Below are 14239 nucleotides of genomic sequence, written 5' to 3' on the forward strand. Positions count from 1 at the left end.
GAAGGATTATCTTGTCACTGCTCTTCGACTCGGCCGTCCTACTTCAAAGTCCCCTTCAAATGTGCCACATGTGTCCTTCTGTCCTCAAGCTACAAGGAGACATCCAGTGATCCTGCATCCTTCCAGACAGTTCCCAGTCTGACATGTCTTCCAGTTTCCCATTGAAAGCTCACAGGATCATGGTCTAACGTGATGAAAAGTCATCACTACCTTTTGTTTATACCTTTTTAAAACTATGGAACATTGCAGCATGGAGACGCATGCAGGAAACATTGGTTGAGTTTTTCTTCTGGAAAGTGTGTGTGGGCACAGAAGTAACTAATAACATTAGTAATAATGACCATCATGTGATAATGGGAGTGTTTCCGTCTGTTGGAGCAACATAATTCAATCTTACCCATTCATTTCCCTGTGGCGGTCATTTATGAGCGGAACAAAGCGCTCCAAATGAAGTGAACGTGTGACATCATCAGGTCACGAGGCGATGACAAGAACGTACAAACATTTCTCTTCAGAAAAGTTGTAAAATCAGTCAGATTCTCTGGAGGCTGATAGCAGCAGGTGTTACATCCATCAGCAGGGTGAGGGGTTGCTAGGTGACCACGGTGACTCACAGGTCATGTGTCATTTTTGTGGAGACCATTTGTTGCCCTGGTGGCCACGGCTCAAAATTGCTGTAATTTTCAGTGCAAATCCACTTTCAGGTCAAGTTAGGAGTCAGTTGCATCCTTGTCGTATATTCCTTCCTGCACATTAGCATCATAATGGCGGCATTAACGCTGTGGGAAATGGCATCACATTTGGTTTAACTGAGATGGGATTTTCTGTTACATTTCCATAGCACTTCCCCTTTCACAGAACCATGCTGGTCTGCACTCACTCGTACAGCGCCGCAGGGAATTGTGCAGCTATCGCTTCTATGTGCTCCGTCTGCTTCACCAAGCAAATACCTGCGAGCTGCCACACAAGCTTCTGTGCTCTGTGACCGAGCTGAACAGATATCTGAGCTGATGCTGGATGTGACACAGGTTTGCAGATTTGATTTAGGGACTCCTGATGTCACTCAGTGGTGCGTTCTGCTCTTCTTTGATTTCCTGAAACTTTTCACGATATTATTTGCCGCAGATGTTGGCCAAGCTGTTTTTTTTGCAATCTAGTTTTTGAGCCGAGTGACAGTAGGAAGTGGTGAGCCACGCCCCTTCCTTGCTTTAGGAGTCCAACGCTTCTTTGGTAGATGCTCCTAGCTTGGGTGAAACTAGCTGACTCGGCCAGTGATTTGATGAGCCATGATGTTGTGGTCCTGGAAAAATGCGCTCCCCGTTGCTCTGCATACGTCATCTGTACGATGGGTCTGGTTGGTTGTGGGTCTATCCAGTTGAGGCATTTTCAACTACCTCTGTTGTTGGTCACGCCTCCTTTTTCTCAAATGAGCCAGGCTACGATGTTCCCTCAGAACCCAGTTTTCATTCCCGTCGCTGAAGGTTCTCAGTCATCCAGGTCATCATCATGTTTAGTAGTCGTTTAAAGATTCATTTCCTCTCCTGTTTCCAGACTAACGGTGGAACCTTCCAGAACCCTTCTAACTCTTTCCAGGCGTGTTTCAGGCGTCACATTTTATTTTCTGTATATATCTAGAACTTTCACGAGAGGTTTTATCTCCAGATAAAGGTTGTATGTATGTCTGAAATAACCTCTCTCTCCTGTAATCCCCTCTCTGTCCACCAGGCTACTTCACGCAGATTTCCACGTTGGCAGATGTTCAGGAGAACGTGATGGAGTATCTTCACGTGCTGAGTCGTCCCAAGGTGATCGACCGGGAGCACGACACGGTGTGGACCGAGGCCTACATCGACAACACCGTGAGTGACTGTCCCCTCCGATCGCACGTGCCCCAGTGCATTGTGGGTCCTGTACCCTTGAACGATGAAGCCAATTTAAAAGAGTAAACTTGTGCATTTTCAGCGTTTAATCCAGTGGAAGGAAGTGTGGATAAGAAGGCAGTAACATGTTTACAGCGCGTCGCTCACTGTGAATGCGTCAAAGAGTTTGTTCGCAGCAGATGGAGCCATTAAGTCAATGAGCCTCCTGTGTGTGTTTGGGAGCTGTGTAGCTTTAGTAGAACATTGGTGAGTTCCGATTGTACCATTACCAACACACACACACACACAATAAATATCGATAGAATCAGCATTTACTCACAAATGACTGCACACCAACATTAGCAGCTATTCTTATTTTGGGCTATTATCAGGGTTCCCACAGGTCCTTGAAATCCTTGAATGCAAATTTGAAAAAAAACCCACCTAAAATGCAAGGCCCTTGAAAGTTTTTGAAAATCACCCAAAAAAGACATGAGTCGTTGAAATCCTTGAAGGTTTGTGAATTAAAAAAATTCAAAGGCCTTGAAACTTTTTGAAAATCATCTTTAATAGACATGAGTCATTGAAATCCTTGAAAGTTTGTGAATTAAAAAAATTCAAAGGTCTTGAAACTTTTTGAAAATCATCCTCAATAGACATGGGTCATTGAAATCCTTGAAAGGTTTTGAAAATCACCCTAAACAGACATGGGTCCTTGAAAGTGCTTGAATGTTGTGCAGTAAAGAAGTGAAGTTGATGTTTAGGTAAATGTCTCCCTTGTTTGTGACACCTACTGTTTGACGCCCTGCGTTGACGACGCAGGACAGACGTGGAGACATCATGACTCACTGTCCACTGTCTCTCTCTCCGCCGCTGACGTGAGATTCCGTGCAGAACAATGAGCGAGTAAAGTTAAGAAAGAGAGAGAAAATGGCGACGTGATGTCTGGGAAATCTCTGTCTCACCAAAGACAAAAGACAAAGACGGACTTTGAGGACAATCACTTGTCCAGATGCAGAGCTGCTGCACATTCTGAGGGAATTGGTTCCTGGAAAGTCCTTGAATTTGATGTCAATCAAGGTGTGGGAACCCTGTATTATACTACATGGGTTCTATAAAGTGGCATTGATTTGTATTTATTAGAGTAAAAAGTGTTTTTTAATCAGATAATTTCATCCCTGTCCATTCTTAACGCATCTGTGGTGGAGATTTAAAAATAATCTGTTTCATGCTCAGTTATATTTTGTGTCCATGGAGTTTGAACAGCAGCTGTTTCTAAAGTTACACATGGGTTTTATTTAAGCTTTTAATGGAACATCGATCCTGATTGTTCAGTGGTATTTTTTAGATTCTTATTTTGGTTCTTTTTGTTTTTGAGGAGAAATTCACTTGTTTAAGGCGAGTACAAGGACAGGACTATTTTAAAGCCGTGAATATAATGTGATATTAAAATAAAGCACATTTGCAGAGGAACATTTTAACCAAAACTTTAACATATTTTAAATATTATGTAGATTCATCTTATTTGTGATGTATATAATATATACTGAATATTCTTACACTCAGACTCAATCAATCAGTTGATTTATTACATATTTATCTATTTTCTAGTAAAAACATTTAGTAATTGAACCATTTAAACAGAAAAAGTCTAAATTATGAGATAATGTCAACTTTGTATCTCATCATTTTGTAAAAATTGTAAATGTAGTCGTGATTGATCATCACTCAGCACAAATCAAATCCTGTTCATCATCGCTCTTTTCTTTTCCTTTCATTTTCCTTCAGTCCCTTCATCACAGTCAAAGTGTATGCACTCAGCAGTGACTCAGCAGTGACTCAGCAGTTCCAGCTTGTTTCCTCCTCTCCTGTCATTGACCCTGTCCATATTTTTGAAGTTGCAGTCAAAGTCAATTAGGGCTGCAACGATTATTCGATTAATCGATGACTAAAAATGGATCCTCTAAAATGTGGATATTTCCTGGTTTCTTTGCGCCTTAAAACAAAAAAGTCATTCAAACTGAATCATGTTGGTTTGAGAACCAGAGTTTGTCAAACACTGATCAATATTTTTATGAACCAAACAATTCATCAATAAATTGAGAAAATATTCTACAGATTAATGGCAGTAGTCATTTATTAGTGCAGCCTGCATATATATATATACATATACATATATATGTGTATATATATATATATATATGTATATGTATATATGTACATATACATACATATGTATGTATATGTACATATACATATATATGTATATATGTATGTATATATGTACATATACATACATATATATATGTATATGTACATATACATATATATGTATGTATATATGTACATATATACATATACATATATATGTACATAAAAACAGTATCATCAGCATATACTGTAACTGTAAGGCGCAGCTGGAGGTTTCTTTGCTCCATAAAACAAAGAAATTCTTAAAAACTGAATCATTTTTGGTTTGTGGACAAAAATGAGACATTTGAGAACATCATCGTGTCCATGTTTGACAAACACTGATCAATATTTTCTGATATTTTCTGACGTTTTTCGGACCAAACGATTCATCGATTATGGAAATAATGGTTCGTTGCAGCCTTAAAGTCGATGCATCCGCTGCAGCTGCAGTTCCGCTCAGTGGAAAAATCCACTGAAGGACTTTGTGACTCTTCATGACACCAAAGTACTGACTCTGTCTCCTCCCATCTTTTCCTCTCTGCTCCTCCTCCTCCTCCTCCACTGATCTGCTCTCTTTAGCTCCCCCAAGCACAACAGGTAAAACTAAACTCAAATCAAAGCCTGGCTTGAGGCCGTCGCTGTGTTTTCACCCTGGTGTGCATTTGTTTTTCTGCATGTGCATTTTGGCCTCTGATGTGATGTGATGTGATGTGAGCTGCAGGCGTTTGAGTTTGGTGACCGACACTGACCCATGGTGTTTGACGGTGTCGTGTGCAGTATGTTGCTCGTCAACTGCCTGATTTCCAACAGTTAGTGGTGTGTGATATTGACAAAAAATGATTTCCCCGTATTTAAGCTGTGATTAAACAAAACAAGTGGAGGTTTTTATCTTCAGAGAAATAACTATGATATGTTAAAGAAGAAGAATTAATAACTGTATGAAAAGACATTTTATTCTCTGCATCTCACACACATTTGTGTTTGAAACAACATCCACGTTACCATCAGACGACTGTTGTTAACTTAAGACAGAGAACACAGATGACTGAAGATGTTTTAAGACACATTTTAGTTACTTTTTTTAACCTAAACATTTACTAAATGAGTCTTTTTGTACAAGAGTGGGACGAGCAGTTCCCGAGCCACTAATCACTAAGGGTTAGGGAGGTGCGGTTTAAGATAGTCCATTACACGTTTACATCTAAGCATTTAGCCGACGCTTTTATCCAAATGACTCACAAGAGAGAACTAAGCTCCATAGAAGAACTTCCACAAGAGGGTGAGCGTGGCTAGGGAGGGGCTACGGTGCAGGGGAGGGGCTAAGGTGAGTGCTAGCTAGGACAGAAGATGCTCTTGAAGACAGATGAGTTTAAGTTGACCTGAGTCAGAGATGATTCTAGTGTTCAGGACGGTTTCTCCGTATCACACACCTCTATCAGACGTGGTTGTTGTTGGACGACAGAGTTTGTGCTGCCTGTGCTTCATCAGCGTGAGTGTGTGCGAGTCCTGGCTGTCTGCGACTGTGTTTGTGAACGGGAGGCACTGGTCGGGGTCACACAGTCACACAGTCACACAGTCACACAGTCACATCACAACATGCTTCTTCTGCTGAGTGAAACCGGACTGAGACACGGTCGTTAGCCTTAGCATAGAACCTGCGGCCTGTGACAACAGTGATCTGAAATCATTCACTTGTTTAAAAGCCAAATCACCAAATCTGCTAATAAACGTCATATTAATGATGTCAGATGAATCATTATTATTGGAGTAACAGTGGTCTACTCTTCCTCTGCTGCTGCTCTCCTCCCATTCTCCTCCTCACCTCCAGCATCATCCATCATTCTCCGGATCATTTGGCTTTGTTTCCCTCTCTGTTACATGAGCTGACACTGGAGCTCGCGGTGATGGGAGGGTGGAGGTGGGGGAGGGAAAAGAGGGTGGAAGAGAGAGGAGGTGTGTTTGAGGACAAGTGTAAGGACAGTGAGAGGAAGTGAGTAAGAAGTCAAAGGAAAAGACGAGACAGTAGATTTACCTTCTGATGATGAAAGGGAGCAGGAAGAATAAGAACTCCAGACCTAAAGTCCTGGTTCTGATTGAGGGAACTGAGACCTCCGTCCAAAAAGGTCTTTTTGGGTTTTTTTTATACGCCCCCTGCTGGCTGTGGTCCAAACATGTCAAGGTTATGAATTGTTTTCTGTCAGCCTGAACAAAACTTAAGCTCCAGTCGTAGATAATCCCAGAACATCCGTGCACAGAGGCCACATGGTGGAATAGTGGCGAGCACTGTTGCCTCGCAGCAAACAGACTGGGGTCAGAATGAGGGGCCCGATCACGTGGGTTTCTTCTGGGTTCTGATGCGGAGGTTCATTGGATTCTCCAAATTGCTCGTCGGTGTGAATGTGGGAGTGAATGTTTCTGTGATGGACAGGGAACCTGTGCAGGGTAAACCCCGCCTTCAGCTGTCAGCTGGGATCGTCTCCGGCCACGCGGATAAAGCGGGAAAAAATGAATGAATGAATGAATGGGTGCAGAAAAAGTGTCTCCCAGTGTCTCCTGCAGGCTTCAACAAACACCGACAGCAAGCTCAGTGTCTTTGTCTCAGCAACAAAGATGGAGATATCATCGAGGTCATTTCCCTCAAACACACGTCCTCTCATTTCTTGTCCAAATCTGAGTCGTACGGACTGTCACAGCGCGACAGAGTTATCCTTATATCCAGGAAGAAGTGTGAACACATGAACTGGACTAATGTTCTTGTCCCAGTAAACAAGCAGGGATTGAAGTGAAGTTACACTCGGTGGCGACAATTTCAAGCACCGGTCCAGGTCTTTCAACGATCCATTTAAATCCATGTATTATTTGTTAAGCCGAGGGAGTCCGTGTGGATTCTGCTGTTTCTCTCGTTGTCTTCGCCTGTGTTACAAAGGAAATTTGATTCAGTACGTTTTCAAATGTCCGAATTGTTTCTGAGTTTTTTATTCTTTGACCCTGAGCGTGAGGAAGGACTCACATTCTCTTTTACTCTGACTGATGCAGACAAAAGCACACGAGCACTGATGATGCAGATTTAGCTCAGGTAAACCCTGACCTTGCTTTGTAGGTCGCAGGTTTTGTATGATGAGTCTTTGAAGAGCGACCCCGCTGGGATCCTCTCCTGGGTCAGGATAATGAAGCACAGGTTTAAAGGACACTCGTCCCCCGGGTGGACACGAGTCAGGGTCATCTGTAATGATGTGATGATGCAGAAGTTCACTGTGACATCATCATTCATCGTCTGCTGAAGTTTGTTTTTGAATCATCTGAAGAACGAGGGCCACTTTGGTCCTGGAGTTGTGACGTCGCACACACACACAACTGTTGTGGGAGCGCGAATGCTAATGCTAATGAACCTATTTCACTCATAGTTTTGCAAATATTTAATCAGCATGAATAAACCAGTGTTATTAAACGTCATTGACTTCCCTGTTTCTCCTCATTCTATCACGTGACACAGCTGGACGACGGTCAAGGTCCAGTCCTGATGACCACGGTGGCGATGCCAGTGTTCAGTACCAAGAACGAGACGGTGAGTTCACACTGCGCGAGAAAAACTCTGTTTCACAACTTCTCTTCCCGCAGCTTTAATTAAAGAAAAAAGAAAAAGGATGTAATCACTTCCAGCATAACGAGATTCAGAGAGAAGAGATGCAAATTGTGAAATAATGGTTCATTATGTTGGTGTTTGATAGACACTAATTCCAGTTTGATTGGAGTCTGTAAATTAGGAAACATCAGAGCGTCACTAATGGAAAACTGTTTATGAAAGTGTGTGTGAGACTGTTTTACATCAACCTCTCAAACACGTCCACAGAGAAACCGCGGCATCCTCCTCGGTGTGGTGGGGACAGACGTGCCTGTGTCCGAGCTGCTCAAGACCATTCCCAAATACAAGGTACTTCAACCAACATGGAGGCTCCTTCACACCTGGCCTTAGATCAGTGGTTCTCTATTATTTTCTGTCATGCCCCAGAGGACAGAAATGTTTTCACTCAAATTGAAATACTATTGAGAACCTGATCATTTTGATTTATTTATCTGTATGAGACGCATCTCCGGTGTATTTGCACCTGTACATGCAGGTGATCAGGAGCTTTGTGAGTGAATCCCATCACAGAAAACACGTTTTAATGCCGGACATGAACGCAGCAGCATGGTCAGTACTCAGAGAAGTACACGGAAAATCACTCAACACAGAACACAGCTCTCAACAGACTGATTTAGGTATCAGTATGTGTAGAAATGGCAGTAAAAGTATCAGTATGTGTAGAAATGGCAGTAAAAGTATCAGTATGTGTAGAAATGGCAGTAAATTTGTATAAAAGTATTTATAGAAATGGCAGTAAAAGTATCAGTTTGTGTAGAAATGGCAGTAAAAGTATCAGTATTTGTAGAAATGGCAGTAAAAGTATTTATAGAAATGGCAGTAAAAGTATCAGTATGTGTAGAAATGGCAGTAAAAGCATCAGTATGTGTAGAAATGGCAGTAAAAGGTAAAAGTATCAGTATGTTTAGAAATGGCAGTAAAAGTATCAGTATGTGTAGAAATGGCAGTAAAAGTATTTGTAGAAATGGCAGTAAAAGTATTTGTAGAAATGGTAGTAAAAGTATTAGTTTTTGTAAAAATGGCAGCCATCTTGGAATCCTTTGACTAGAAAACCGACTCAACCCGTCATTTTGTTGGGGTGGGGATTGGACCCGAACTGAAAGCTCGTCTGTTGCACATACCCATTGGATGCTACAAGCTGCCAATCACACAATGGCCACGCCCACAAACAAGCCCTGCTTTTATCGTCTATTTGACTGAAAATTGGACATGATTTACAAACTGTATCTGTAAAGACTGTGCGTCTGTGTTTGAGACACTTTTCTTTGAATTGTCTTTGTGAACATCACATTACATTACACTACATCACATTACATCACATCACATTACATCACATTACATCACATTACATCACATTACATTACATTACATTACATCACATCACATTACAGTACAGTACATTATATTACAGTACATCACATCACATTACATTACATTACATCACATTACATCACATTACATCACATTACATTACATTACATCACATTACATCACATTACATTACATTACATCACATCACATCACATTACAGTACATTACAGTACAGTACATTATATTACAGTACATCACATCACATTACAGTACATTACAGTACAGTACATTATATTACAGTACATCACATTACATTACATCACATTACATTACATTACATCACATTACATCACATTACATCATTACATCATTACATTTACATTACATCACATCATCATTACATCATTACATTACATCACATCATCATTACATCACATTACATCACATTACATCACATTTACATCACATCACATCACATTACATCATCATTATTTTATACATTACATCACATTACATCCACATTACATTTACATTTACAGTACAGTACAGTACAGTACATTACATTACATTACATTACATTACATCACATTACATTACAGTACATTACAGTACATCACATTACATCAGATTACATCACATTACATTATATCACATTACATCACATCACATTACAGTACAGTACATCACATCACATTACTGTACATTACATCACATTACATCACATGACGTTACGTTACGTTGCGTTACAATATGTTCTTTGTGAATGTCGTGAAATATGAGTTGTTAGTGAATATTATTATTATTCGTACTAGTAAGCGTTAAAACAGTTACACACACATACAAACATATCTATGAGTAAGTATACAGTAAGTAATAAACCCTGTTAAATGTTAAACATCAGATTTCTGTTCGTTTTTAATCTGGACTAACATCAGAGCGTCCTGACAGTCATGACGAGAAGAAAATTATACACATTTTGTGTACGTACGCGTCCTGATAGTGTCCCCGTCACGTCCCCGTCACGTCCCCACTGCTAACTTGTCCCTCTTCATTCATGGATATGAAGGTGAATGTTTTGTTTCCGTGTGTGAACACATGACTGCAGGTACAGTTTAGCACAAACGCTACAATGAGCTGCAGAATTGTCATGTGTGTGTTTTTGTGTTTTGTGAATAGCTGGGCATTCACGGCTACGCCTTTGCAATTACCAACAACGGCTACATCCTCACGCACCCAGATCTGCGTCCGCTGGTGAGTCATGTGATCATGTGATCACACACACACAGAAGTTTGACTGCGTTTCAGGGAGCGTCGAGGTTTCCTGAGGTTGTGTGTTTTACTGACAGGTGTGGATCTATAAAGTCTCTGTTCATGTCTCACTGTGAGTTTGTAAACCACTCACTCTCACACACCAAAGTCCAGAGAGAAAATGAGTGATTTTAGCTGCTGCTCCTCTGCTGCCTCGTGTGGTCACTTTGTGTCACTGAGGTCACTCTGAACAAAGGATTTCAAACACTGAAGTGACAAAATCAGACATTAGAACTTAGTGATGGAGGCAGCAGAGGATCAACAGCTCCAACACACACACAGCCGCACTCACTTGTCACGTTTCCTTTGTTTTGTACAATCGTCTGATTGCTGCTCACTCTTGGCTCGGTCGCTGATGTTGATTTACACAGTAACTGTGTGTGTTTGTGTGTGTCTGTGTGTGTTTGTGTGTGTTCACACACACAAACACACACAGAGATACGGCACCTGAATGGCTGTGATTAACTCTATTGTACTCTCTGCTCTCACAAGAGGACGGGGGGGGACAGGGGAGGAGCAGAGTAGTGACGGAGTGGAGGGATGAAAGGAGGAGAAACGGAGAAGAGACAGTGAGACAGACAGATGGTTTTAACGGCGGTCTAATTAAAGACACTAATGATCAGTGTTAAACAGCTAATGAGAGGTGGGAGGCTGACACACACACACACACACACACACACACACACACACACACACACACACACGTGTCCAAATCAATCACATGGAGAACGAGAGTAACGTGACTCACGCGTTATTTAATCGCTCTTCGCTCGATCACTGACTGCGCTCTTCGTGCACCTTTGGTAAATTTCCATGGGAATAATTCACAAGTGTCAAAGTTCTGATTTATTTTACTTCACATTTTTACTCGTGATATAAAACAGCAGTATTTGTGCAGAAGTCACAAATATTTCCAAATTTCACAAATTCAATCTGATCTTAAACATTGTGAGGACTTTTTGCTCAGGTGTGTTTTTATAGTTAAGGGTGAAATTTTCATTGTGTTTTTTTTTTATCAGATTGTCTAAGTGGTGCTGAAATAGATATAAGACGCTGTTACACATAGCTTCTGTATAAAGTGTAGGTTTTAACATAGAAAAAAGCTCGGAGTTTAAAAACAAACAAGTTCTTTCTCTGTGTCTGTGTGTGTTGTTCAGTACGGAGACGGCAAAAAGCGCAGGAAACCCAACTACAGCAGCGTGGATCTGTCTGAGGTGGAGTGGGAGGACAAGGACGACATGGTGAGAAACAATGAAATCCATGTGATCATAATCACTCTGTGACTCTGCTCACTCCCCTGCACCAAAGTCACTCGACAAAAACCTTGATTTTAACCGAAATGACGCACGAGTGCTTGGTTTTTATGTGAAATCGGTCGTATGGTTTTGTGAGTGGAGGATGTTTGGAAGCAGACTGACACAGAGTCACTGATGAAAGCAGCGTCGAACCAGCAACCCCGACAGCTGGGAGCTGAAACTGCTGCTGTGGTGCAGAGGAGTGAGAACATGACAAACAACAGTGACCTGGATTCAGTCTAAACGCTGCCTTTAATCACAGTTGTTGTTGTTGTTGTTTGTAGCTGAGAAACGCGATGGTCAACAGGAAGACGGGGACGTTCTCCATGGAGGTGAAGAAGAGCATCGACAAAGGGGTGAGGACACGCACGGACGGACGCGTGTGTGTGCGTGCGCGCATGTGTGTGTGTCTGTGTGTGTGTGTTAGAGCCCCTTATCTTCACCATGCACATGTTGCTTAATACAGTAGAGACACAGCAGCAGTGATTCTCTTTTATTATTTGCCTGTGAAAAACAGAGCGGTGTCCAGGTGTGTGTGTGTGGGTGTGGGTGTGTGTGTGTGTGTGCGTGTGTGTGTGTGTGTGTGTGTACCCCCCCCCCACACACACACACACACACTCTCCTGATTCAAACTCTCACAGCAGCACATCCATCTCTTCTGTGACCAGTCGTGAAGCATGGACGCTGTTGTCCACTAGATGGAGCCAGAGTCCAGGGAATAGCCTGACAGCCTCGTCTCACTGTGTCTCACTGTGTCTCACTGTGTCTCTTCCTGTGTCTCTTCCTGTGTCTCAGAAACGTGTGTTGGTGCTGCACAATGATTATTACTACACAGACATCCAGGGAACTCCTTTCAGGTGAGACGCCGCCGCCCATTTCCTGTTTCTTCCACACAACAATGACCACTGATTGTTGTTGTTGTTGTTGTTTTTATATCGACAGTCTGGGAGTGGCTCTGTCCAGAGGCCACGGGAAGTTCTTCTTCAGAGGGAACGTCACAGTGGAGGAAGGTGAGGAAGTTGCTTCCGTTTGCCGTGATCTCTCGTCTTTGAACTCTCGCTGGGATGAAAACCGCGGTGTTTGAGCTCCAGCACAAATCAAACATCGCCCGCCTGAGCGTCACACCCACAGTGACACACATTTACAGGACTCTTCGAACAGCTCCCACTCTCTGGATGGGGTTAAAGGTCAAGTCAAACCGGGTCTTTACAGTCGTTGCTGTGGCGCGTCGTAGACGGGGAGCCACGGTTTCAAACACCTGAACACATGTGAACACACAGTGAAGAAGAATTACCTTTACTCACACACACATTCAGGTCAGGAAGTTAAAGGTCAAAGGGTTTCCGTGCTTCTCCTCGTCTCGACAGAGTCTCTGTGTCTATTTTTATGTCAAGACTCATGCATGTTAATATTCACGACGCGGTGCGTGTGTGTGTGTGTGTGTGTGTGTGTGTTGTGTTCTCCAAACATGTCCATCAAGAGGAAAACCCTCTGAGCATGACTTGGCTCTTCCTGATCTAATCAGACCTGTCACGTCCGTTCAGAAAACACATTTTCAGCCCCAGCGTGTGTGTGTGTGTGTGTGTGTGGTGTGTGTGTGTGTGTGTGTGTGTGTGTGTGTGTGTGTGTGTGTGAGGTGCATGAGTTCACACGCAGAGCTCTTCTCTCTGCGATACACTCGCTCTCTTGTCGTTACAGGACTTCACGACCTGGAGCATCCTGATGTGGCGCTGGCAGACGAGTGGTAAGAACATCATGTGACACCACGTCATCATGTGACACCACCGTGAGTCCGGATCTGAAACACACTTGTAGTGTAGGACAGAGAGACAGAGAGACAGCAGCGTGAGGCTCTGCAGGACGTGGACATGATGACTCGTGGAAGAAACATCCAAACAAATGACAGTAAACGCTTGTCAAGCTAATTCTCCTGAATCCACGTCTGCAGAAGCTTTTAATCAAATTTAAAACTGACAAACAAGAACCGTCAGAGAGTAAAGAGCTTCTCCAAGACTGAAACTTCACAAAGCAGCACCTGAAATATCACTGGATCCAGAACTTTACCTTCTTACAGCTCGCACCATCTTTACATAATCATGACAAACTGGACTGAACCATGTTACAAATCCATAATCTAGATCAGATCTGGATGAAGGAATCTGATCCCACACACACACACACGTACCAAAATCTGTTCCACTGTGTCTGATTATTTTAGTTTACTTGTTGTTAACAGAAGGAAAAACCCACTCAGGTGAAAACAGGACGTAAGAATCAGCTCTGAAAAGTAAAGCGTTGAAAGAGTTAACGATCATTTTACCAAATGTGTGTTTAAAGGACCTACTGCAACACTGACGAGCACCCAGAACATCGTTACCTGTCCCAGATAGAGGCCATCAAACTCTACCTCGGTGGTTATGAACCTCACCTGCAATGTGAGTTGGGAGTGGTTTACAAACGTCAGTGAAACGTTGTTTAACAGTGAGATAAAGACGTGAAGCTTGTTGTTAAGTCACTGAAGTCTGTGTGTCCTTGTGTCCCAGCCTCGGTGCAGGGCCAGAACCTCACGCAACCACACTTTTAAAGAGAATCAGTGATTTAAAGAGGATTCATTTAACTTTTCTGCTTTG

The 14239-nt window shown here is 42.3% G+C and overlaps 1 protein-coding gene across 2 annotated transcripts in view; it reads left to right on the plus strand.

Annotated features, from left to right (window-relative positions):
• cacna2d3a (calcium channel, voltage-dependent, alpha 2/delta subunit 3a) overlaps nt 1-14239 on the plus strand; it is a 101441-nt gene that overhangs the window by 45115 nt on the left and 42087 nt on the right. Inside the window, exons 12-22 of one of the 2 annotated variants that reach the window (XM_044038393.1) lie at nt 1726-1859; nt 4632-4649; nt 7546-7617; nt 7903-7983; nt 10183-10257; nt 11472-11555; nt 11894-11965; nt 12405-12466; nt 12552-12619; nt 13308-13353; nt 13947-14044. In XM_044038393.1, the coding sequence (XP_043894328.1) occupies nt 1726-1859; nt 4632-4649; nt 7546-7617; nt 7903-7983; nt 10183-10257; nt 11472-11555; nt 11894-11965; nt 12405-12466; nt 12552-12619; nt 13308-13353; nt 13947-14044 (810 nt within the window). The remainder of the gene's footprint in view (nt 1-1725; nt 1860-4631; nt 4650-7545; nt 7618-7902; nt 7984-10182; nt 10258-11471; nt 11556-11893; nt 11966-12404; nt 12467-12551; nt 12620-13307; nt 13354-13946; nt 14045-14239) is intronic. The other variant, XM_044038394.1, reaches the window with a different exon arrangement.

The sequence above is a fragment of the Solea senegalensis genome, linkage group LG11, assembly GCF_019176455.1.
Source record: "Solea senegalensis isolate Sse05_10M linkage group LG11, IFAPA_SoseM_1, whole genome shotgun sequence".
NCBI lineage: Eukaryota > Metazoa > Chordata > Actinopteri > Pleuronectiformes > Soleidae > Solea > Solea senegalensis.